Raw genomic sequence first — 26,395 nt, 5'->3', positions numbered from 1 at the left:
CCTCTCTGGGCACTGCCCCATGCTTAGGGACACTCACCTTCTTGGCCTCCTTCAGGCGCTTCTGGAGCTCAGCCTGCTGCTCCTGCATTTTGCTCTTCCATTCCTGCACCTGCTCCAGCTGGATCTTGTACTTCTCCAGCTCCTTGAGCTTTGCCTTGTCCTCATTCCGCTTGATTTTCAGCGTCTCCAGCTTCTCCTCAAGGTCCCTGACCTGAGCACGGAGATTCTCCTCCTCCTACAACACCGAGCCAAGAATTAGGGAAGGAGCAGGGACATCCTTTGGACAGAACTCCGGGGATGTTCCTGGAAGCCCACGGAACCTGGCCTGACTTTTGTCATCAATATTTGGGGCAGTTTGAGAAGGGACAAGGGCCTGGAATGCCAGGACAAGGGGGAATGGTTTCCCACTGCAGAGAGCAGGATTAGATGGGATATTGGGAAGGAATTCCTGGCTCTGAGGTGAAACCCTGGCACAGGTTGCCCAGAGAAGCCATGGCTGCCTGATCCCACTGCAGTATCCACATCATTTCCAGGTGATCTCCCCCCAGGGAAAACTGATCCAGGTCCTTTTCCAACGGCTCAGCTCTCAGGGCAGGGAAAGGCTGATGCCAGCATTCCCAAAGAAAGGGCTGCAGGGACAAAGGGATGTGACCTCCCTCCCTGGCAGCAGCCACAGGGGCTAAAGCTTCAAATCCCAAAGCTGGGTGACAGCAAGGAACAGGCCTTGGAAAAATCCAGAACCTCCTATGGATTCCTCCTCTGCTGCTTTTCCAGGCTGGACATTCTGATGTCCCCAAAATTCCAGTTCTGCACCCAGTTACAGAAACTAGTTACCAGAGAGCTCTGGGAATGGGAACACAGGGGTGGGGACATCCCCTATTCCCACCTTGGGGTGCCTTCTCCAGCTCTCTCTTCCACACACAATCCCAAAGCCTTGTCCTCTCCCACTCTTCCCTCCCTGGCCTTGTGCCCCAAATCTCTCCCAAGCTCTAACTAACTCATTAATCAAAGCAGGATGGAAGTGACGAAAAAGTATTTTAAAGATCAAAACAGGAATAATTCTGTAATGATTAAAAATCCCTGAATTTGGGAAATATTGGAGCTTTCCAGGCGGGCTTTGCATCCCAAGGTAGGAGGGCCCCCAGTGCATCCCTGCTGTCCCTCCACCTCAGTTCTCCCAGCACCAGTGGGTGTTGCCAACTGGGCCCTCTGGATTTAATAGGATCAAGCTCTGACTCAGAGTCTCAATTCTGCCAAATTGCTCTGATGCCACCCTTGTCCGACAGGGATCTGGGAAGGGATGGAGGTGCACTGGGAATTCTCTTTGGGAGTGGCCTCCCAGCTGTGCTGCCTCTGCCTCTGTCCTGGCCAGCTCTGAAATGTCCCAGTGCTCCTCCCACAGCCCAGTGACCCTCCAGGGCACCTCTTCCTCCTCCTCCTCCCCCCGGTGCTGGGGGCACTTTTCTCTCCTGCCCTCTGGGGAGCACTGACAGAGCCTAGCGCTTACCTGGGCATAGGAGAGTTCTCCATCCCCAAACTCAATCCTTAAGGATTTCTCTCCCACATTTCCTCCCTTCAAGCCACAAATCCCTTCCCAAGGTGAATCCTGCTGGCTGGAGCAGCCCCTAAGGACCAGCTGGGAACACACAGCCCTGTCTGACACCTCAGGCTCTCTCAGATCGCGCTCCAAACCAGCCGGCACAAGCCGGGACAGTCAGGGAGCAGCAATCCCCGCTCAGGGCAGAGCTCACCTGGGCACAGCTCACCTTGGTGGGCGAGGGGACCGGGGGTGCCCCCGGGGAGCCGAGGGAGGGCGTGGGGATGACGGGGGCCACCAGCGGGGTCTGGGCGGGCGTGCCGGGCTCGCTGCTGCTCATCTCCCCGCCGGACGCCGAGGCCGAGCCCGAGGGCCCGGCCGTGCCGCCGGACGCCGATGACGTGGGGGTCCGGGTGGGCTGCAAGACACCAACACGGGTGAGGAGGAGTCAGGGGGGACATCACAAGGGATGCTGCTCCCACAGCCTCCCGCCCTGACACCTCAGATTCCAATTTCCAGTAGGGGAAACCTGGAGTCTGGTGACAATGGGGACTCCCTGACTGGTGCCACTGTAGGACCTCACCCAGGAATTCTACTCTGGAGGAGCTGGGCTTGGAGAGAATTCATGGATAATCCACTGGGGAAGGACTCCACATGTCTCCCAGAGAACTTGTGGCTGCCTCATATCCCTGGAAGTGTCTAAGGCCAGGCTGGACAGGACTTGGAGCACCCCAGGATAGTGGACGCGTCCCTGACCATGGCAGGGAGTGGCACTGGATGATCTCCAAGGTCCTTCCCAACCCAAACCATTCCAGGATTAAAGGTCCCAACTCCAGAGGGCAAGACAGCAAAACCTCAGAGCCCACCAAGATGAGAACCCAGTTCAAGGGAGCACCAAGAAAACCAACAAAGAGTGACTTCCCAGAGTCCAGTGGGGCCTGATGCTGCTTCATTACCGCTTATGAGGCTGTTAATTAATCACTGCCTCAATCCAGGCAGTGGGAAAAGGGGTGGGGAAGCACCAGGTGTCCCCCACTGGTCTCCTCACGGACCCTATTTCTGGACCACTCACCTCTGACTGTGTAAATTAAATTTCCTGACCTAATTTTATTCCTGGAAATGTGATTTCTGGTGCCATGAGGGTTCACCAAGTGTGTGGTTTCACCCATGGGCACAGCTGGGAAGGAGAAATATTCACACTCTGCCCTTATTTTCCCCAAAATAGAGGCAAATCCAAGTTAACTCGACTGCAGCAAGACCAGCACCTCTTGGATAGGCCCAGCCTGCCCTCCTGGGATGATCCCAGTTCTCCCAGGCACAGAAAACAGGGAGTTTCCGGGTGGCACCCAGTCCCACACACTTTCTTCTACACACAATTCAAAACAAAGAGCTTTGTTGTTCCTGATGATTTTGGGGTCACGGATCCCTCAGAGAGAGCAGAGTTAGATGAGATATTGGGAAGGAATTCAAGGCTGTGAGGGTGGTGAGGCCCTGGCACAGGGTGCCCAGAGAAGCTGTGGCTGCCCCTGGATCCCTGGAAGTGTCCAAGGCCAGGCTGGATGGGGCTTGGAGCAACCTGGGATAGTGGGAGGTGCTCTTGGGTGGAGCTGGATAGGCTTTAGGTCCCTTCCAACCCAACCGGTTCCAGGATTCCGGGATCCAAACTCCACCTCCCTGCTCAGCACAGGTGTGAGGCCAAAGAAGCAGGAGGTCCCACAGGACATCCCTGCAGAGACATCTACAAGAACCATTCAAACCCAGGGAATGGGACAAGATCCCAGAGCCCTGGGGCTGATAGAATCCATCCCTGCCTGGGCAGAGGTGCCAATGGTGAGGACAGAGCCCCCCTGCAGCGCCCTGGCACAGGAGAGTTCTCCATCCCCAAACTCAATCCTTAAGGATTTCTCCCACATTTCCTCCCTTCAAGCCACAAACCCCTTCCCAAGGTGAATCCTGCTGGCTGGAGCAGCCCCTAAGGGCCAGCTGGGAACACACAGCCCTGCCTGACACCTCAGGCTCTCTCAGATTCCGCTCCAAACCAGCCTGCACAAGCTGGGACATGCAGGGTGCAGCAGCAACCCCTGAAGGGACAGCCTGGGCATTGCCACATGGATTTCACACTGTTCCATGGCTCTTCCATCCTGGGAAACCATCCCCAAAGATCTGGACCTGCTCCAGAGGAGTCCATCTCCCCTGTGAGCTCCTTTGTGCTCTGCACAATGAGGTGGAAGGACAACGAGAATGCATGGTGGGGATGGGAACCAATGGGTCATGTCTGAGTGTGGCTGGCACCCAGTGGGTTGTGCTGGAGTGGGCTTGGTATCAAATGGATCATGTTTGTGGTGGGATTGGCACCCAATAGATCGTGTTTGTGGTGGCATTGGGACCCAATGGATCATGTCTGAGTGGGACTGGCAATGAATGGGTTGTTTTTGAATGGCGTTGGCACTCAACGAGTTGTGTTTGAGTGGGGTTGGCACCCAGGGGATCGTGTTTGAGTTGGCATCCACAAGAATGGCCATGTTTGAGTGGGGTTGGCAATGAATGGATCATGTTTGGGTGGTGTTGACACCCAACAGATCATGTTTGGGTGGGGCTGGGAACCAATGAATTGTGTTTGAGTGGCAATGAATGGATCATGTTTGGGTGGTGTTGACACCTAACGGATCATGTTTAGGTGGGACTGGGAATCAACAGCTTGTACTTGAGTGGGATTGGCACCCAAGGAGTTGTGTTTGAGCAGGGTTGGCAACCCACAACTCATGTTCGGGTGGGGTTGGTACCAAATGCGCCATGTTTGAGATGGTGTTGGCACCCAATGGTTGGTGTTTGAGTGTGCCTGGCACCCAATGGTTGGTGTTTGAGTGGAGTTGGCAACGAATGGATCATGTTTGGGTGCTGTTGACACCCAACAGGTCGTGTTTGAGTGAGGTTGGTGCCTAATGTGCCATGTTTGAGATGATGTTGGCATCCAATGGGTTGTGTTTGAGTGGGATTGGCACCCAGTGGATCCTGTTTGTGGTGCTGTTGGCACCCAGTGATCCACACTTGTGACGGGGTTGAAACCCAAAGCTTTGAGTGGCGTTGGCACCCACGGGGCCATCGGTGCCCGGTGCCCCCCACGCTCGGTGTCCCCACCGTGGCTGCTCACCTTGGGCCGGCGGGCGGTGCTCTGGAGGACACCGGGAGCAGAAGCAGAGAGGACAGACAGTCACACAGGGACAGAGGAGCAGAGAACAGCCGGCGGCAGCCGGAGCGGCAGAGCAGGGAAAGGAGACAAAAGACAGCACAGCATTGTTAGTGTGCCCGGCATCATTAGCACGCCCAGTGGCACCAGGTGTGTGCGGCATCATTAGCGTGGGGGCTCATTAATCCACTCCATGGCTCTGGGTGGGACCCATGGGCACAGCTCCCATGAGACCCACAGGCAGAGATCTCATGGGATCCCCTGGCACAATTCCCATGGGACCACCAGAGCACAGCTCAGAGCCAACACAGCCCTCGGTCACCCCCAAGCCTTGTCCCCGCCCCTCCCGCCTAGTGTGGAGACAGAGGGCACATCCTGAACCCCCATCCCGACCCCACAGATACACCAGGGCAGAGCCACCTGTTATTTCCAAGGAATTTTGGTCTTCAGAGGCAAAGCCTGGTTCAGGTTGGCTGGGCATTCTAGGATCCCTGGGTACGGGAGGGTTTGATCTCCCATGCCTTTCCCAGAGACCCCCAGAGCGGGAGGTGGAAAGAATTTAATCTTAAACATGAGTTTTCTCCCCTCCTCATCCCTCTGGTTTTCCAAAAGGCTCAGAGGACCCTGGACCAGCTGCCCCAGAGCCCCCAGGCTCTGCTTTGTTTAACCAAAAATTCCATGGACACCACAGAGCTGATCCCACACTCCCAACTTTTCCTTTCATGGCTGGAATTAAATCATCCATGATTTTGGGGCAGGACACCCCCACACCCCTCCATGCACATGCAGCAGCTCCCAGCAGCTCAGGGAGAGGAGGCCAAGGGGCCCAGCCCAGAACAGAGACAAATATGAAATTATTTAGTATTTTTCCCTTTAAAAACAATCCCTAGTGGATGGAAAAGGAAGAGTGACCAGGCTGGTCCTGGGGAACAGCGGGTGGGCAGGAGCCCCTGGCACGGGCATTGGGAATATCTGTCCAGCTGCAGCCTTGGAGCAGTTCCATGCTCTCCCTCATTTCTGATTCCATGACCTAATCCCAGCTGGGAATAAGCAGGAGCAGAACAGATGGATAATGGCGCTGCCACATGATCCCATGTCCAGGATGAGGATATGAGGCACACGGAGCCCACCAGGGACCAGCAGCTCCAGCTGATATCCAACACGGTCATGCTCCCTCCTGAGACCTCGGGAAACCTCAGAGCTCTCTTTCCCTGTTTGCAATATAAACCTGGATGTGTTTACACTTCCAAACTTCCCATCACCTCTTGCATTGCTTCAGCTAAATCCTGTTCTGCTCACTTCCAGTCTTTTCCCAAAGGCTGCATTCCATGTCAATCCTGAGGGAAGACACTCCCATCTTCCACAACATCTCCTGCGTGACCAAATGTGTCAGGAAAATGGAATGACAGGAACAAAAGTTCCAAACCCTCAGGTGAAACCCGCAGGATGCTCTTCAGGAGCTCTCCAGCATCTTCCCAAAGTCCAAATAAGCAACATGGAGCAGAAACAAAAATCTGGGAAACACTTGGAAAATGCCTTCTTCAGGAATTCCACAGGTGGAGATGTCTCCCCTCCCTGCCACACACGTGGGGGGACTCAGGAGGGCTGAGGGGATCCCACACTGACCACCGAGCCCTTGGACAGGGGGAAATGTTCCCTGAGATGACAAAGTCCTGTCCTGGGGAACACCAAATCCTTCCCTGGGGGACACTGATCCCTGTCACAGAAGACATTGAGCCTTGTCCTGGGGGACACCAAGCCCTGAACTGGGGGACACTGAGCCTTATCCTGGGGGACACTGAGCCTTGTCCAGGCCATGGGGTGGGGTACACCAACTCAAAGCCCAACTCAAACCATACCAAACCCTAAAAACACAGGGAAAAGCCTCCTGCTAACCATCCCTAAAGCTGGGTGTAATGACAGGGAATAATCCTACTTTGTGTATCCTTTGAAATTCTGGTCCCCTCCACGTGATGCCACGTGTAGACCACGGAAAGCTGGAGCTCCAAGATCCCCGGGATCTGTGGCAAAGGAATGCTCTGGGATGCTCCAGATGCTCTCTCTGTCAGGAATGGGGGGTGGTAGGGCTCCCCTCCATGGTGGCACCTTCCTGTCCATCCATCTGTCCCCAGCCGGTCATCCCTGAGCTCTGGAAAAACCAGTGACAGGATGGGACGAGGATGTTCTGGTGTCTGGCATCATGCCAGCACTGGGAACAGAGGCTCCAACCCAACCTGGACCTTCCTGGATCCGGGATGCTCTGACCCCTACTCTGAGGATGGATGTTCCATTAGAGGTTCCAAGCTCTGCTGTGTAATGCTGCTGCATCAATATTTGATGGAATTACAAAACCTCTGCTCCCAGGGGAGCACTGGGGGCTCCGAACTGGCGCGCTCCAAGATGGACTCGGCTTCTAACAGCAGGAACTCTGGAAAAATCCTCCTGGATACCAAGGACTGGCTGTGGTGGGGTCAGCATTGCCTGCTCAATGTGGGGTCCCACAAGTCTCTCCTGATTTGGTTCTCCTTCCAGGTGTGGGAATCCTGAACCAGGATGGATGAGCAGGAATGTGTGAATGTCACCTTCCAGCAGGCAGGATAGGGGAGGTGTCACTGGAGCCTTCTCCTGGATTCAGTTTCAAGGCTTCAAGTCTCAATTTCACAGATTGTGGCTGCTGCTGTGGAGGATTCCCAGAGTTTCACGGAGTATTCCGTTTGTCAGCAGCTCCTGGGTGGGGTAGGCAGTGCCAGAGGTGATGCCCAGGCACTGACCCAGAGCTGGTCCACACTGATGCCATCCCACTCAATTCCTGGAAATTTGGCGTCTCTGAGGCACCTCCCCTCTGCTGGAGCTGAGTCTCACCCCTTGGCAGCAAGATGAGCCCCTGAGGGTGTGGTTCCCTGGAATACTGCTGGGGATTCTGCATTTTAAACAACCAGCACCACCCAGCAGGTGCCCAGTCTCACAGGTGTGATTCCACGGGCAAGGAGAGAAGCAAAAGGAAAAGCAGGATGGAATCCAGGCATAGGGCTGAGCACCAGCAGTCCCCACTCCCTGCTCCAATGGGGCAGAGGGAAAGCAGCATCCGTGAAACTTTCCATGGGGAAGAGGATTAACAGGGACACGTGACAAGGAGCGTTGGTGTCTGAGCTCAGGGAAGGTGCAGGCGTAAATCAGGAGCATTTACTGCCAGGTACCAGCTCGGGTCTATTCCCTGCCATCAGCCAGAAATTCCCAGGATTTCTCTTTAAGCTGAGCAGTGACATCGTGGTTACACTAAAAATAAACATATAGGCCAGTGCCCGCGCTGTCACCTGCGGGAATGGCAGCCTGGCAGGGACCTCGGTACTGCCAGCATCTGGGAATGCCAAAGGCTGATCCCAACAGCATGGCCGGCAGGAAAACCAGGATTTTATGGACACGCAGCTTCCCCAGGGTGGGCACCGGTGGCACTGGAAGCAGGGATGGCACCGACAGCAGGAACAGCACTGACACTCTCAGGCTGTGGGGATGGCAGCAGCACTGGGGACAGGGACAGCAGCAGGGATGGCACTGGCACCCCTGTAGTGGGGATGGCACCAGCAGCGGGGACAACACAGGCAGCAGGGACAGCAGTGACACCCCTAGGCAGAGGGGATGGCACCAGCAGCGGGGACAGGGATGGCATCAGCATCCCTTAGAGCATGGATGGCACCGGCAGCGGGGACAGGGATGGCATCAGCATCCCCCAGGGCAGGGATGGCACCAGCGGCGGGGACAGGGCCCCAGCAGAGCCGCAGAGCCGCTGCATTGGCCGGGTGACACGGAGAGGGGACTCCGGGAGCTCAGAAGGCAAAGCCAGCCATGAACCGATGCTCACCCACCGCCCCCCTCCTCCCCGAGCCCGTCACGCTCCCAATTACAGCCCGGCAGCATCGACACGGGGAAAACGGGGGGAAGAAGAGCGAGGAGGGGGCTGGGAAGCGGGGATACGATGCCAGGGGATGCGGGCGCGGACCGTACCTTGCGTGTGGCCGGGGCCTGCCTCATCGTCGCGCAGGGACGGCCGGAGCGGGAGGAGACGGAGCAGCGGGTCAGTCAGCACGGCCGGACACGGCAAATGGCCGCGGCCGCCGCCGGCCGCTCGCCAGGTCCTGCCCGGAGGTTCGGCGGGGGCTCAGGGGGTCCAGGGCAGCCCCCCCCGGCCGCGGCCGCTCGTCCCCGCTCCGCCGGTGGCTCCAACCACCGCCCCGGCGGCTCATGACATCACCGCGGAGGGGCCGCACCGCCGGGCGCTGCACCGAGCCGGGCGGTGTGCGGATGAGGATGGGGATGAGGATGGTGCGGATGTGATGCTGCGCTTAGGGAGGGGATGGGGGGTTCTCAGCGGCTCAGAGCCCCCCGGGACAGCCCCCGGGGGCGAGCGTGATGCTCCTCGGTGCTGGCGGCTCCGTGGCTGCGCTCAGCATCGCCCCAGCCAAACCCGCCCCGCGCCGGCGGCTACGAGCGCCGGGCAAATCCCCCGGGAGCGGACAGACGGACGGAGCGGAGCCCGGATGGACAGATGGACGGCGCCGAGCCCGGAGGGATGGACAGATGGACCATCTTGCCGCGCTGCCATCCAGCGCCAGCTCCGCACCTCCAGCCGACACGGGCGGATTGCCGGGAGCTCAGGGCAGCCCTGCACGGCTGAGGGTGCGGAGAGACTCCCTCGGGCGTCCGAGAGTCCCTGCGCCAAAATCCCTGCCCTAAAAATGCCCCTGCGGAGCGCGCTGGGCACTCAGGGTGGTGTCCAGCACGTCCTGAGCCCCGCTGCCCTGCCAGGACCATTCCTGCAATTCCTGCCTGGCATTCCCAGGAACTCTGCAGGGAACCCACAGGATGTCAGCAAGCACCATCTCCAAACTCTCCATGAATCCGTGTCCTGCCCCAGGGAGTGCTGGAGACCAGGACAGCAGCTCCCATTTACATGCACGAATTTTAAATCCCATATATTATCTTATATTATGTAACATGAACACAGACCTCATCTGGCTCCCATTCCAACTGTGTTATTTTTCAACATTCCCACACTTTGAAGGGAGTGGAGCTCAGGGTGTCCCAGGCTCACCTGAACACCCAACCCTCCAAACACAGAGTGAATTTTTCCTCCAGTATTTCCAGACCCTTGGGACAATCCTGCCAATCTCCCAGAAAAAGCCTTTACAGGCCTCTTTTTTTCCCAAGGGTTGACATTCCCTGGAAGCAGCCTCCCAAGGTTTTTATGCTGGGGAAATCCTAGGTCCAACTGATCTGTGCTGGGATCTGATTCCTGAAAAACCCCTGGATCAGGGAACCCAGCAGGTGTGGGGGAAGTGTCCAAGGCCAGGCTGGATGGAGTTTAGAAAAACCTGAGATAGTGGGAGATGTCTTTGCCCGTGGCAAGGGATGGAACTGGATGGGCTTTAAGGTCCCTTCCAATCCAAACCATTCTATAATTCTCGAGCCCCTCTGCTCTGGAGTCAGGATTGCTAGGAAGGTTCACCTGAAGAAGAGGAGGCTCCAGGGAATTCTCAGAGCCCCTTCCAGAGCCTAAAGGGGCTCCAAGAGAGCTGGAGAGGGACTGGGGACAAGGGATGGAGGGACAGGACACAGGGAATGGCTTCCCACTGGGAAAGGGGAGATTGGGATCTTGGGAAGGAATACCTGGCTGGGAGGGTGGGGCTGGGCTGGAATTCCCAGATTTGCTGTGGCTGCCCCTGGATCCCTGGGAGTGCTCAAGGCCAGGCTGGACACTGGGGCTTGGATCCACCTGGAATAGTGGGAGGTGTCCATGGATGGGCTTGAAGGTCTCTTCTAACCCAAACCATTCCATGATCCACTCTGATACAGCTCCCTTTGGCTGCTGGCAGGGGAGCGTTCCCAAGGGACATTTTTGAGAGCTGTGATCCCATCTCTTAATGAAGAATCCCCGAGCTCCATCACCCTGATCATCACAAACACATTCAGGAGCCAGAGATGACAAAGACTCAGCTTTTGGCATCATCCAAATCCATTCCAACAGAATCCCCCTCCCATTCCCACCAGCCCTCACCAAAACACGGGGAAAAGGAACCCCTTATGGAGCATTTCCAGCAGAAATCATCCTGGATCTGTGGCTTTAAGCCCCTGAATGATCCGAGTGCTGCGTCCATCTCTGGAGGAGCCACGTGCAGGCTCACATGGATTTAAGTTTAAGATAATTATGGGTATTAGAGCTGCTCTAATGAACCAGCTCCTCTCCTTGCACACAGCTCCACTCCCTAAATCCAGAATATATCAACTCTTCCCACACAAAGATCCAATAAATGCAGCAGCAGGGAGAAAATGCAATTTAACCCTGGAAAAATGATGTCAGGTGCTTTGGGCTGTCCCTGAAACTCCTCAGGGACAGGGAGGTTTTTTATCTTAAATCCATGAGCAGGAGCTTGTGGCACTACCATGGATGGTAAAATTCCTGGCTTTTGGGGTGATTGGAGAAGAGATGTCAGGGTTAACTCCAGCTCTTTTTCATGGGATTATCCATTTGCAGCACCAGATGCCGCTCAGCCCCTGGCCCCAGAGGGTCACATCAAAATAACCACCAGAGACTTCCTTAGGGACACAAAGAGCTGCCACAGAGGTGTCGCCCAGCCCAAGGAACAGCAGTGCCTGGAAAATCAGCTCTGGGTTCATCCAGGCCCTGCCATGGGACACGTTTGGGGCAGCTGGGATGAGGTGGGTTTTGGGAGCTGATCAGATTATCCATTTCTTTAACGGATTAACGGGGCCTGGGGTGGCCCCTCTGCATTCTACTGAGCAGCTGGGACCTGCTCCAGGCTGGAATGGGCCATCTGCTCCTGCCCAGGGATCGGGATAACACCAGGATAACACTGGGACAACTAGACACTGACCCGGCTGCTCCTGCATGGAGAGCAGGGTAACACTGACTTAACACTGGAATAACAACCCGGACACTGACCCAGCTGCTCCTGCACAGAGACCGGGATAACCAGGATAATGACCTGGACACTGACCCTGTGGAGCTGCTCCTGCATGGAGACCAGAATAACACCAGGATAACACCAGGATAATGACCCAGGCACTGACCTGGCTGCTCCTGCACAGAGACTGGGATAACATCCTGACACTAACCCAGCCACTCCTGCATGGAGACCGGGATATAACCAGGATAACACAGGGATTACAATCCAGACACTGACCCAGCTGCTCCTGCATGGAGATTGGGATAACACTGGGATAACAACCTGGACACTGACTCGACTGCTTCTGCATGGAGGGCAGGATAACACCTGGGTAACACCTGGATAAAATTCAGACACTGACCCAGCTGCTCCTGCATGGAGACTGGGATACCACTGGGATAACAACTCAGACACTGACTCAGCCACTGACAGGTCACCCTGGGATGGGATCAGAGCAAGTGCTCAGCAGAGAGGAAGGTCCAGCCTCAGGACACACCACAGGAATCCAGCCCTGGCACATGGAATGCTGCTGGGAGGATGAAAGGAACAGGACTGTCACTGGAGGGGGACAAACCTGATCCATCCAAGGGAAAATCCCAGGGATCAAACTGGCTGCAGGGGACAGGTGACCTGAGGTGATGGGACAGGATTTAACAGCAGGGTCACAGCACCAGCAGATGCCACCTGTGGATGTGGCACTCAGGGACATTGCCTTGGCAGTGCCGGGGGAACAGCTGGACTCAGTGGTCTCAGAGGGTTTTTCCAACCTAAATATTCCACAATTCCATGATCCCAGAGTGGGTCGGACTCCAGCAGCCCACCCTGACACCCCTGAGCGAGGCAGAGCTTTTGCTGCAGCCTTTCCTTGCATCCCTGGGAGCTCCCTGCTCTCATCACAGCCCTGCCCCCTTTGTCCCTGGGAGGTGACATCCACAACCCAGTGTCACCCAGCACTGCAGCAGGAGAAGAGACTGGCCTGTCACCACCACAGACACACTGACATGGGGATGAAGTCAACACAACCTGTCTCATCCCAAAAATTAACTGGGAAAGATCCTTTTCCTGCTCTTTATTCAGATTTTGTCCTTCCCAGCCAGCTTGGCCCAGGACAGAGGCCAGCACCTCCTAAGGACAGCCTGGACCTCCTGCTCCTCCTCCTGCGCCCCGACACGGTGTCACAGCCAAGGGACAGGACCCCCAGTGTCCTGTGGCCCCTGCTCCGAGCCCTGGGAACAGCAGGGCCCAAAGGCCGCAATGGCCACACCACTCCCCAGTCCAAGGAAAACAGAGAAGGACCACAGCAGGGGGGCAAGGCCCATCTGGCAGCAGCTCTGGACACGATTAAAGTCTATATTTGACACACAGGAGCCAGGGTAATCTCCGGAACGAGGATTTACCCGCTAATTACTCTCATTAGCCAGATTCTCCTCCCCTGGATGGCACATCCCTGTGTGGGCAGGAGCCACAACCGGGTCATTAATGGCTGAAAAGGTTAAATAACAAGGGGATAGCAGGGCCTGACACAAGGGTTGTCCCTCAATGGAGATGTCCCTGTGTGAGGTGTGCCCATGTGACCAGGACGAGGGTCAGGACAGGGGCAGATCCAGATCCCCAGGACAGTGACAGTCACAGATCCATGATCTTCAGGAGAATGACTGTCACTACAATCCCCAGGACAGTGATAGATCCACATCCTCAGGACAGTGACTGTCACCCAACCAGTCCTCAGGACAGTGACAGTCACAGCCCCAGATGCCCAGGGCAGTGACAGATCCATGATCCTCGGGACAGCGACTGTCACACCCCATCATTCTAATCCCAGCCACAGCTCCAAGCAGACAGTGGGGACACACTGGGGACACGGAGCAGCTGCAAATCCACCAGAACAAGGACAGGGAAAGAAGAACCAAACACTCCTAACAGGAATTTCATCCCAGCAGAGCCCCTTGCAGCTGGCAGGACCGGGATGAGGGATCCACGCGGACCCTGAAGCCTCAGGGACATGCAGAGACCTGGATGCGGGGGGACACAAGGAGAGGACACTTGGGGGACAGGTGCTCCCGGCCTCTCTCCACAGACTCTTGGCAGATTCCACATTGCTCCTCTCCTCTGGACTTCCCATGGACAAACAGAGCTCTTTGGACCATTTTTCCACCCAAAAATCGACATGGAAGTGGCTGGAAAGCAAATCTGGACCAAAGGGTGCACAGGTATCACCTCCCTCCCCTCTCCCACGTCTCCAGTGCCCACCTTGGCTTTTCTCTTGACAAAATTCCCCGGGGGCCAGGGGAGGAAATCCCCAGATTTCCTGCAGGGAATGATGATTTGGTTTCCCTGCCTGTGGTGGGGGCATGGAATGAGATGGGCTTTAACATCCATTCCAACCCAAACCACTCTGGGATTCTTTGCTAAGACTTCTGGAGTTTCAGCTCATCCTTGAATGAAAGATTTTTGGCTTCAATAATTGTCATAAACCAGGTGGGTTTGAGTGTCCCCAAGAGGAGCCGGAGCCCGAACCCAGGGACAGGACAGCCCTGAGAAGGTGCCACTTCTCCCCAAGTCACCAGATGGGTTTAGGGTTTATAAAAATATCTGTGAGGGAATGGACTCAGGTTGTGACAGGGGAGATTCAGCTTGGTGAGGGGAAAAATTCCTTCATGGAAAGAGTTGGAAAGCACTGGGAGAGGCTGCCCAGAGCAGGGGGACAGTGGAATTTCCCAGCCCTGCCAGATGTGACACGCGGGGACATGGTTTAGTGCCGGGATAACTCGCTGGCCTCAGAGGCTTTTCCCACCCAAACATTCCACAATTCCACGTCGATGTGATGTCCCCTCCCTGGCTGGGAGCACATGCAGGGACAGCCATGCAGCGCTGGGATGGAGCGGGATGGGGACAGTGAGGATGACGATGGCCCCAGCATGCAGCCGCGCATGGAAAAGGGACAAACAGCACCTTTTTGGGCTTCGCTCCGCGCTGCGTGAGGAGGGAACAGAAGGAATGTTAGACACGCCTGGAGGCTCTCCTAGGAACCAACCCCCCCTAGGCTGCAGGAAAGGCAGGAGGGGAAATATAATCAGGGAAATTTCAGTAAATTAAAGAGAGAACAGCCCTGGAGTCATCCCCTCGCTCCTGGTTCACCTCCCACTCACCCCAGCACAGAGAATTTGGGGAAACAGGACATGTCCAAAGGGGAATAAATAATTTCATGGTGCAAAGACAAGTTAAAGGGATTGGGGGGGCCAGGATCTCCCAGGATGCAGGAGGAAGAGGATGTGAGGACAAGGAGGAATGGTTTCCCTCTGCCAGAAGGCAGGGGTGGGTGGGATATTGGGAAAGAATTCCACCTTGTGAGGGTGGTGAGGGGCTGGGATGGAATTCCCAGAGAAGCTGTGGCTGCCCCTGAATCTCTGTAAGTGTCCAAGGCCAGGTAGGACAGGGCTTGGAGATACCTGGGGTAGTGGGAAATGTCCCTGTATGGGTTTTAAGGTCCCTCTCACACCAAACCATTCAAGGATTCCATGACAAACCAGCAGGAATGCCCCAGAATGCAGCTGCACAGGGAGCAGCATCTCCTGTCCTGACCCCTTCTCCACACTAGCAGCACAAAAAAATTCTAAGAACAATCCCTATTCCCTGATTCCAAGAACGCTGAGGTTTCCTAAATATTCTCTTTGTCTCCTAATGAATTCCAGGGTGGAATTAAACCAGGAGGAGCAGGCAGGTAGCACATGGGAGCACAGACTCCAGCAGTGCCGGGGGTTGATGGATCACACCTCTCACAGCAGGAAATGCCAAAAACCTTCTCATATCCCTCTATCACAGGGCAGGGAATCCATTTCCATCCTCCCCTCTGGCTGGGGCTCACATCCCCTGGGATCTGAGCCCAGTGAACCACTGGGTGCTGTTCCCACACCCAGCATCCAGCTCCACAGTGGGGCGGGGAGCAGAATTCCCACTCCTGGGAATTATCTGGAATGGCAGCGCAGGAGGCTGGGCTCCAATATGCCCCAACCCAGCCCTGCAGGTGCCACATGCACAGAAGCCCCTGTCCCCACCATTTCCTTTCCCACACTGCCCACATCCCAGCTGGGCCAGTTTATCCCCATGGAAGATCCAGTTTCTATCCCAAAACACACAAACCCTCCCACCCAGGATGACCCAGTTCCACCCCTGGTCCCCAGGAGCGGTGACCTGGGCAGTTCTGGGGGAACAGATGGACTTGATGGTCTCAAGAGAGTTTTTCCAGCTTCAGTATTCCATGATTCCTCACAACCCTACAACTGTATGGTCATTCCCGAAGACAGGAACCCGCTCCAGATTCCCATTTCTTAGGTAATATGCCTCACATTTGAGTACAAAACATCCCTATCCATGTCCCAGGAGCCACTGGAGCTCCTGGATGAAGATACTCAGAAGGGAGGGTCCTTGGAGCTGCCCCTGGATCCCTGGAAGTGTCCAAGGCCAGGTTGGATGGGGCACGGAGGAGCCTGGGATAGTGGAAGGTGTCCCTGCTCGTGGCAGGAACTGAGGGGTGTTGAGGTCCTTTCCAGGATTCCATGAGGGTCAGGGCTTGAAGGAAGCAGCCAGAGAATGCTGCTGAACTCAGATCCAAATGTGTGACACAGGACCTGTGCTGGATAATTCCTCAGGAACCGACTGATTCCTGGCCAGTGGCTGAAATTGGCTTCTTTTACACCTTGTTTCTCATGGGTTTCAGGAGAAATTCACTTTTCTGTGGGCATTTTATCCCATGAAAGTGTGTCCGTGTGCTCTTCCCAAAGGGATGAACACCTCTCAGAGGTGACAAAGTGCCGGGGTCACTCACCAGTTTGCTGGCCTTGGTGGCATCAAGGGAATCTGTGGAGAGAGCAGAAACAGAGCCATGAGCCTGAGGGACACCTCTGTCCCCATCCCAGTGTCCCTGCAGCCAGAGGGCGCCCAGCAGGGGTACAGGAGAATTTTGGGAAGTGGGAGTGAAGCAGAGTCAGGATCTGGCAGGAAATGGTTGTTTGGGGGAACAGGGAATTCCTTATGGGAGCTGCTGGCTGAGGAAGGCAAACGCTTGGATACACCTTGGAATTGGGGCAGTTCCACTGCTCTCCTTGGGCTGAATCCCTGGTTTTCCCGGATTCCTGAGGTACTGGCACAGGCTGTTCAGGGAGTGGCAGAGTCACTGTTGCTGAGGGGACAGTGTATGTGGCACTTGGGGACACAGAACCATGGAATGGTTTGGGTGGGAAGGGACTGTAAATCCCATCAACCCCACCTCACGCCACGGGCAGGGACACCTTCAACTATCCCAGGTTGCTCCGGGACACTTCCAAGGATCCAGGGGCAGCCACAGATTCTCTGGGAAACCTGTGCCAGGGCCTCACCACCCTCACAGCCAGGAATTCATTCCCAATCTCCCCTTTTCCAGTGGGAAGCCATTCCCTGTGTCCTGTCCCTCCCTGGCAGGTGTGTCTGGATTCCCACCCTCGCCCAGGTGTCACCAGCAGCTCCCCCCACATGTCCCCTCCCTTGCTGGATCCGTGGCAGAGCCATCCCTGCTCCCCCCACTGCAGTGCTGCTGCAGCAGCTGCTGTTTCCATGGAAACCCTTGGCAGGCAGCCACATCCCAGCCCTGCATCCCTGACAGCACCATCCCACACCCCACCTGCAGCCCGAGCTCCTCCTGCTCCGGGAGGCCGGAATGGGAGGGCTGGGACCGGTATCCGTCTGTCCCAACCCAGCCATCCATCGTGTCTGGAGAATGAGCTGGGAAGGGGCTGGATCACCAGGAGCAACTCAGGGAGCTGGGAAAGGGGCTCAGCCTGGAGAAAAGGGGGATCAGGGGGGACCTCGTGGCTCTGCACAACTCCCTGAATTTTTGGAGCCAGATGGGAGTTGGAATCTGGCCCCAGGGAACAGGGACAGGAGGAGAGGGAATGGCCTCAAGCTCTGCCAGGTTCAGGTTGGATACTGGGAAAATTCCTTCCTGGAAAGGGCTGCCCAGCCCTGGCAGGGGTGGACTCCCCATCCTTGGGGGGATTTACCAGCCCTGTGGACATGGCACTTGGGGACATGGACACTGGTGGCCTGGGCAGTGCTGGGGAATTCGAGGGCTTTTCCAGCCTAAATGATTACATCCGTCTATTCCACAATTCTACTTTGACTGCAGCATCCAAAACAGAGAGCCAGGAAGGCTCCATTCCATTTTTCCCACCTAATTTTACCTCCCACTTCCTGGGAGAGGAGAAATCCCACCCACAAGCAACACCCACCAACCGCCAGCCCGCCCCTGATCCGCTCCCTTAATCCCGATCCCACAAACGCTTCCCACACGGAGCTCCCGGCTTGGCACACGGAGCCCAGGGAGCAGCCAAGGCAGGAAACTGGCAGAGCCCCTTCCGGCAGCTCCCGGGATCCCGCGGCGCGTGGGGAAAACATTCCCGACAAAGCACAGCTCGGGGGGAGGGAGGGAAGCCTGTCTGGGCCCGCAGCCAGGGATGGCGGGGCCGACGGATGTGGGAAACGGGGAAGGAATGCTCCCGAAGGGATCCCTGCTCCCGGCTGGGAATGAGAAAGCAAGGGGCTGGAGATAGGGATGTTCCAATTCCACAGGGATGTTGCAATCCCACAGGCTCAGAGTGGTTTAAATATTCCATGATTTCCCCCTTCCTTACAGGAAGGATTTCCCAGCTTTCCAGGAAAGATTCTCAACCCCTCCAATAGAGATTTCCTGTCTCTCCAGGAAGGATTTCCTATCTCACCTGGGAAGGATTTCCCTCCTCTGCAGGAGGGATTCAAATCCCCCAAGAGAAATTTCCCATTTCTTCAGGAAAGATTCCCACCCCTCCAGGATGGATTTCACAATCCTTCAGGAGGGATTCCTCATGCCCTTCAGGGGGGATTCCTCATGCCCTTCAGGAATAATTTCCCATCCCCTCCAGTGAGAATTTCCACCTCTCTGGGAAGGATTTCCCAGCTGGGCCATACCTCTCTTAGGGACCTTCATGGCAGCGGATTCTGGGGTTTCTGGGGATGTTGTGTCCGCTCCATCCTCAAACACTTGGATCTGGAAAAAAACATAACAACCATCCTGGCCCAAAATTCCCAAACAGGGAGACCAGGAAATAAATCCCTCTGGGAGTGGGTTCAGCAGAGCAGATCCCGTGGTTTTAACACAGATTTTTAATTTCAGCCTTCTGGCTTTGCCATCAACCCTCCTGAAAACAGCCACACAAATCCTTACTCCCATTGGGAACACGGAATATTCACACAGGCAATGAGGAAAGTCAAAGCTCTGGATTTGACAGCCCAGAACATCCGTACCAGATTCAGGGATTTCTCTTTGTGAACTATTTTTGGATGCATTTTTGCTGGATAAACATGAAAATGAGGTTGGGAGGAATTAGATGCCTGAGAGAGAACCATCCTTGTGCCTCAGACCAGCACCTCCCAAATTGTTCCTGCAGGAATTTGCCTGATCCAGCACCACCTCCCACCTGAGACCTCAGCTTAAAAATCAAAAAAACCAGGGAAGCTGTCAGACAGGAAATCCATTTTGGGAAGATCCCCAACACCAGGAATGATGAAAATTGAATTAAAAGCCACAAGGAGACCAAGGAAAAGATGATGCCAAGGAAATCATGACATCTGCAGCCATGCAGAGTGGGAATTCTGAGTGGTCTGGGGGTTTCCCAGCAGGTGCAACCTAAGAGGGAATTTCAGAGCTGCTGGAGAGGCTGGGGACAGGGACGGAGCGGGGCTAGATCCGGAGTGACACAGGGAACTGCCACCACAGACTAGGACATCATGGCCATCAAGCTCCTCTGCCAGGCAGGAGCTGAAAGGCAGCTCCAGGTGATGCTAAAATCATCACCAGGGATTTCCACACACCAGAAAAGGAACAGCCATGCTTGGAATTGCCAGCCCGGGTAGAATCAGGGAATCCTGGAATGGCTTTGGATTGGGAGGGAGCTTAAATCCCACCCAGTGCCACCCCTGCCATGGACAGGGACACTTCAGACTGTCCAAGGTTGCTCCAAGTCCCATCCCTGCTAACCTTGGACACTTCCAGGGATGGGGGATCCATCCAGCCCCATCCAGAGCTCTGTGCCAGCATCCTCTGCTCCTCCCTGTCCCTGCCCAGGGATGCCAGGGCTGGGGATCCCCCTCTGTGCCCTCCAGGTGGGAGCTGGGGGACACCAGGGACCCTCCCTGTGGCCCAGGGTGGCTCAGGATCAGCTCTGGACCTGCTGGGACAGCCCTGCCTCCACAGCTTTGTTCTGGGATGGAGGATTTGGGGGCTGTTTATCCATCCTGCTTCCCATCTCTGCTCCAGGTGTGTCCCGAGTCATTCCCCAGCTCTGGAATTTGGGGTGGGAGTTGAGCATCACTCACTGCACACCCAGCCCAGAGGATGAGGTGACAAAAAAGGGAATGGCTTCCCACTGGGAAAGGGGAGATTTGGGTGGGATTTTGGGAAAGAATTTCTCCCTGTGAGGGTGAGGAGGAGGTGGGCTGGAATTCCCAGAGAAGCTGTGGGAATTGCCCCTGGATCCCTGGAAGTGCCCAAGGCCAGGTTGGATTGGATAGGGCTTGGAGCAGCCTGGGACAGTGGAAGGCATCCCTGCCTGGCAGGAGGTGGCACTGGGTGGGCTTTGAGGCCCCTCCTGGTCCTGCAGACCCAACTTTTTCTGTGTAAAGCCCTCAAAGCCTCTCTCAGCTGGCAGGAGAAGCCGACAGAAATGGACAAAGGAGCCGGGTCCATCTGTCTGGTTTTAATGTGGGGAACTGGGAGTGTGGTGGAATTACTTTTGGGAACCCCATGGTGATCCTAGGAGAGCAGCAGAGCTCCATCCAGCAATTCCTACACACCAACAGCGTTTGGGTTGGATAAAAACATGAAAAGCTTCCTGGTAAGTTTGCCTCCAGCTCTGCTAGGTTCATCCCATTATTTAAAGGATGTGGGATCATTTTCCCTCATCCTGCCTCGAGCTGGTGACAAAGGGACTGAAGCAGTGAATGGCTGGCCTCCTCTTAAAGATGTTTTCCAACTTCAGTGATTCCTGGAATCTCTCCTGGATGAGCCATTGCTGCAGCCTCTGATTACACATGATCCAAAGGCCCTTCCAATGGATGGGAGAGTGGATGCTGGGACGGACTCCAGGACCCAAATGCCCTCATTTTGTGCTCAGCTTCCCTCTGTCACCCAGTCCCAAGGTCCTGGCAATAAGAGATCACAGGGTGGGACACAAACCAGCCCCTTTGTGCCAAGGAGGGGACAGGAGCTGGCTGGGACACGGGGCTGGGGGGCACTGGTGTCACCTCTGCCCTTGGAAGGGGACACAGGGAATTAACCTAGACGATGTTTGCTTTGGAGGGAGCTCCTGGCTCCTGCTGCAGCAAACCTCAGCAGCTACACCCACACCGTGTGTTTTATCTCCTTCCGGGTAAACGCGATTTAATTAAAATTCCTTGGATCTGCTTGCAGGTAAACATCCAAGATCGATCCCAAACTCCACCTGCTGCAGGTGGTAAATCCAGGACTGGGCACTTCACTGGGAAGCAGAATGGAACAGCTGAGAATCCACCACACTGCCTTCATTCCAGAACCTCATGAACTGTGAAAAGCATGAGAACTCACTTGGGCTTGGAGCGTGTGAGAGATGGAGATTCCCCAAATCCCGGGGGCTGTTTCCCTGTAATTAACAAAGTATCCCAGGATCCTGGGATCCTACCCACCTGGGACTGCCTCACGAAGATGCCGTGGTTCTCCTCGCAGGTGAAGTATTTCCTGCCCTGCACCGTGCCGTCGTTCTTGCCCTTGGCCTCGTCCAGGATGACCCCGACCCATTTTCCGGTGGCGAACAGGGTGGCCCCCACGTAGGCCACGGTGCCGCGGTGGCCTTTGCCGATGACCTCCACGCGGGAGCCCACCTTCAGGGGCTTGCTGCCGCCGTCAGAGCTCATCCTGGGCGTGCTGGAGGCCTGGGGGAACAGGGGAGAGCCTGCCTCAGAAAGGTGGGATGAACACAAGGGTGGGATATCAGGCTGGTTTGTTTCCCTCCGTCCCTTTGTTATTTGGTAATTCCTTCCACTGCCCAGCAGGAGGCATGAACCACGGCACGGCCACCGTTAGTGGCTCACAAACATGATTGATGCCCTTTTATAACATTTTTATAAGCCCTGAGGGGGGAAAAATCCCACAAGAGCGGCACAGTTGGTCAGCCTTAACCATATTTTCCCATTTTATCAGCATTCCCTTGGTTTTGGGAATCCCATGTGAATTCTGTGCCTGCTTGGGACACAGGTCATCGACCCTCCATTGGAATGTGGGTGGGAAAGTCCAGCAGCTTTCCAGGTGGGATTGTCATTATCCACAAGAGAGGAAACAACTTCACGTTGTGCCAGGGGAGGTTTAGATTGGATATTGGGAAAATTCCTCCTGGGAAGGGCTCTCCAGGCCAGGGCAGTGGTGGAGTCCCCTACTCCGGAATGATTTAAAACTACAACAATTCCATGATTCCACGATCCTGTCATAAACCTTACATCCATATTTGTATTTCAGCAGGCACCAGGACACTGCAAGTGTGACACCCCAGGATGCACCTGGGCTCAGGTGGGGTCACCCAGGTGATCTTGGAGCAGCAGTGAGGTGACTGATGTGAGGAACTCCATGGGTACTGGAGACCCTCAGGATTATTGAAATCCCAGGAGAATTTGTTGGGATCCACCCTAAATGCCTCCTGCTCTGCAACCAGCCTGAGAAAAACAGATTAATCAGGGAATCCTGGAATGTTTTGGGTGGGAAAAGACCTTGAAGCCCATCCAGACCTACCCCTGCCATGGGCAGGGACACCTTCCACTATCCCAGGTTGTTCCAAGCCCTGTCCAGTTTGGCCTTGGAAACTTCCAGAAATCCAGGGGCAGCCACAGCTTCTCTGGGCATCCTGGGTCAGAGCCTCCCCACCCTCAGAGGGAAGGATTTCTTCCTAATCTCCCATTTTCCAGTGGGAAGCTATTCTCTGTGTCCTATCACTCCAAGCCCATGTCCTAAGCCCTTCTTCAGATCTTCTGGAGATCCTCAAAGCCCTTTCAATAATGATACTTTCAATCCCACTGCCTCTATCCCAGAGGGGACAGGGATGTTCCCTTGTCCTGCTCACCTCCATCTTCCTGCTCATCCCAACCTCCCAGCAACTCCCAAAACGGGACCAGTTTGGCATTTCCCCCAGGCCATGTGTCACTGGTTCTGGTCATTGTGCAGAAACGTGGAGTTTTGGTGACTCTGGGCCTGGCTTCAGCCAAAGAATCCGCTCTTTATCCCAGGAAAACAGAGCCTCTTTCACCTGGAATGGCTGGGAAGGCCCTGTGGACAAACCTCTGCCACAGCCAGACACCACAGGCAGTTTGGGAGATTCAGGGAATCCTCAGCCTGTGGAAGAGCCATGGGGACTTTGGAAGCCCCTGGAATCTTAACAAACCACCCCTTTCCCTTGCACATCACTTCCCAAGGCTGGAATGCAGAGTGAACACACCGAGTTTGGGGTTTTGTGACTAAAACCAGGATGAGGGTTTTCCCACAAGCCCAAATTCCAGCTTTCATCCAAACTGGCAGAAGTCACAAAATAATGTTACATTAAGACCCCAAATCCATCAAACAATTAAGAAACCGAAGACCTCTAGGGAAAAATTGATGCTCCAGACTCAAATATCTCCCAAAGTTCTGGGAGCAACATCCTGGAAAATCGTGCTCCAGGTGTTACCGAAAATAACAGCAGAGCCCAAAGAAAACAAGAAGCCCAAAGGAAAATCCCAAATCCCCAGTAAACAGGAAAGTTCCTGGAACAGGAGTTTTTATCCCTCCTGGTGTCCATTTGGCACCTGCAGCCAGGTAAGATCCATTGGATGTGACACATTCCAAGCCCTGGGGGTACCTCTGGCTGTGGGAAGCCATTCCCTGTGTCCTGCCCCTCCATCCCTTGTCCCCAGTCCCTCTCCAGCTCTCCTGGAGCCCCTTTAGGCACTGCAAGGGGCTGTGAGTTCCCCCTGGAGCCTTCTCCTCTCCAGATGAACATTCCCAGCTCTCCCAGCCTGTTCCTGATGGACATTTGCCAAACAGCACCAATTTCACAGAAACTTTTCCTGAGTCTTTCATACTTGGGAAAAGAAGGAGAGCCCAGACCAAATCTCTCCCGCCCCATCCCATCCCTCAGGACCAGGCACTGAGTCTCCACCTTCTATTTCCAATTCATTAGAAATTGCTCTGTGAGACACCTGGAAGCTCCAATCCAACAGATAAAGCCCCAAATAGAATTCCCACAAAGATTCAACCCAACGTTACTAATTCAGGTTTGAAAAGAGGAAGAACTGTCCCAGCTGGAAGCAGGTGGGATGGGCATTCCCAGCCATTGTCCCAGCCAGGTGACCATGGCTGGAGATCTGGTGGCCATCCCAGGAGAGATGGACACACCTGTGGTCACACCTGCTGGCCATGGTGACAATCCCTGAGGGACAAACATAGGGACACCATGGCAGAGCAGCTGGTGACACAGCCCAGAGTTTCCTCAGCTTCCCAGAGCAGCTCCTCATGGATCCCCTCTGCCACACCAACCTTCCCAGTGGAACACGCTCAGGATACCCCAGTCCTGGGAACGGAGAGCACAGACAGCAAAGGAAGAGGATGGAGGAGCAGAAATGCGGGAAGAGAGACTGGCTGAGGCCACTCAAAGAGACGGTCTGGAGGGGGAATAAGCTCCTAAATCCCAGTAAATGAGAAATCCAGGGATTCACAGTGAAGGCAGTGGGGGCCAGCTGAGGAGATCCAAGTAGGGCACAGGGCAGGTGCTGGGAATGGCGCAGCCAGAGGAACAACAGGAATGTTGAACCCCTGGATCAGCCACCAGCCCAGGAGGAGCCTGTCCCCCATCCCAGAGCTCCCGTCCCGCTCCAGGGACACCAGGTAAGTGACAAGCACATGGCTGTGCTGCCACCACCACCAGATTGCTCCCCACAACTTCTTGCCTGGCACCGCTCCGAAATCCGGAATTTTCTCATTTTCCCTCGGTTTTTGAGGCGTGACAGACATCCACAGACTGTCTGCTCTGCTGTGTGAATCTCCTGGTGCCAAGGCACTGAAAATGGGATGAATTCCCAGTGATTTGGGTCACCCCTGTGCTCCAGCTGAACCCGAGGGCTTCAGCATTCCGCTCCATCCGGGCGGATCAGCCCAGGAATATTCAGTGTGTTCCCCCAGAAGCTCCTCCCCCAGGCAGGTGAGACTGCTGGAGCCTCAAACTGTCACTCAAAGCTCAGATCAAAAAGTTTCAGGAGAATCCCAAGCAGCCAACTCTGCCAAAATCCAAATTCCAGGCACGGACCACAAAGCTGGAACAGGGAAAGACTTGGGAAGAATTCTGGGTTTAAACCTGGTCAGCACCAAGTCAATGGTGCTGCTGCCACAACAACATCCCTGTGGAAAGGAGGGATCACCCTGGGATTGAGGGTGGCTGCTGTGGGTGACACCAGGATGTGGAACTGGGATGAAGCCCTCACCACCAGGGTGGCACTGGATTCCAGGCTGACAAACTGGGAGGGTGTGGGTGTCTCTGGACACTGGGAGCAGCATTCCCAAAACCCTGAAGGGACACAGCCAGGGAGGCCAGTGGCTCCAGCCCCAGGAAGGGCCAGCACAGCCGTGGTCACTGCAGCACCCATTCCAAAATCCATGTGAGCCAAACAGGGATAAACTACTCACAGTGCTGTCCTGGGACCCCCAGCATCCCTGGAACTCTCAGGATTCCCAGTCCTGCCACTGCTCCCTCAGCCACATCTCCATCAGCCCTTGGAGCCAGCATTTGGCTCCTTCCCTTCACCCCCGCCCCCCTGGAGCCCCCAGATCCCCCCCCAACTGTTGTGATAGAGCTCTCAGGACTCAGGCTGGAATTTCACTCCCCCCACGGAAAACAGGGAGGTTTGGGGGGCTCCAGCCCCCAAAACCCATCTGGACACACACTCAGACCCTGCTGGGGTGGGCAAAAAAGGCTCTAGGCTGGCAAGTTTTCCCTTCTGCTCCCTCCACAGCCAAATCCCTTCGGCCACAACCCAAATCCCTCCAGCTCCAGGCCTGGCACATCCCACAGTGGGCACGACACAGTGTCCACAGAGGGTCTGGGGGTCCCACGGAGAGGTGGGAAGGGTCCGCCCTCCCCAGCTCCATCCTGGAGTCGCTGCCAAGTTGGCACAGCCAGGCCCAAACGCGCCGGCGGGTGCCCGGGACACAATGTCACCGCGGCGGCCACGCAGGGACACAGCGACAGGGAGAGAAACTCCCGGGAAAGGCCTGGCCCGGAGCCGGGGGGGCCGCTGGCACTGCACAGCCCAGGGGTAGCTGCAATACGGAAAAAACCTGGAAGCGCTTGCCAGGCCCGCGGAAGCTCCTTGCCGCCTGGAAAAGCGGCCCGGAGAGAGGGAGGGGAGCCCGCGGCAGGCAGGAAAACACGCCGGGATCTTTGTGCTGAGCAGCCCCGGCAAGGCTGTGCCGGAGCCCCGCGAAGGGGGTAATTAATCGCAGTAATGAATTTGGGTAATCACCTTACACTGGCAGGTAACTCCGGCCAAAAGACCCGGCCCTTGGTGCAAGCCGGAGCATCCACCTCCCCTCCCGGCATTATTGTCAGCGAGAGAGGTGCCACATCCCAAGCATACGGCAGCACAATCGAG

The 26,395-nt window shown here is 55.6% G+C and overlaps 1 protein-coding gene across 7 annotated transcripts in view; it reads right to left on the bottom strand.

Annotated features, from left to right (window-relative positions):
• Positions 1-26,395, bottom strand: part of DCTN1 (dynactin subunit 1) — a 48,946-nt gene that overhangs the window by 15,675 nt on the left and 6,876 nt on the right. For 3 of the 7 annotated variants that reach the window (XM_066317512.1, XM_066317507.1, XM_066317508.1), the window contains exons 2-8: positions 21,416-21,661; positions 18,665-18,743; positions 16,512-16,543; positions 14,639-14,659; positions 4,689-4,709; positions 1,767-1,955; positions 38-235 (exon numbers count right to left, since the gene is read on the bottom strand). In XM_066317512.1, coding sequence (XP_066173609.1) covers positions 38-235; positions 1,767-1,955; positions 4,689-4,709; positions 14,639-14,659; positions 16,512-16,543; positions 18,665-18,743; positions 21,416-21,643 — 768 coding nt within the window. In that variant the 5' untranslated portion in view covers positions 21,644-21,661. Of the gene's footprint in view, positions 1-37; positions 236-1,766; positions 1,956-4,688; positions 4,710-8,726; positions 8,769-14,638; positions 14,660-16,511; positions 16,544-18,664; positions 18,744-21,415; positions 21,662-26,395 lie in introns of those variants that run through there. The other 4 variants (XM_066317511.1, XM_066317513.1, XM_066317510.1 and 1 more) reach the window with 3 other exon arrangements.

Source organism: Sylvia atricapilla, chromosome 4, assembly GCF_009819655.1.
Source record: "Sylvia atricapilla isolate bSylAtr1 chromosome 4, bSylAtr1.pri, whole genome shotgun sequence".
NCBI classification, from domain to species: domain Eukaryota; kingdom Metazoa; phylum Chordata; class Aves; order Passeriformes; family Sylviidae; genus Sylvia; species Sylvia atricapilla.
This window is presented reverse-complemented; position numbering and strand designations above follow the sequence as displayed.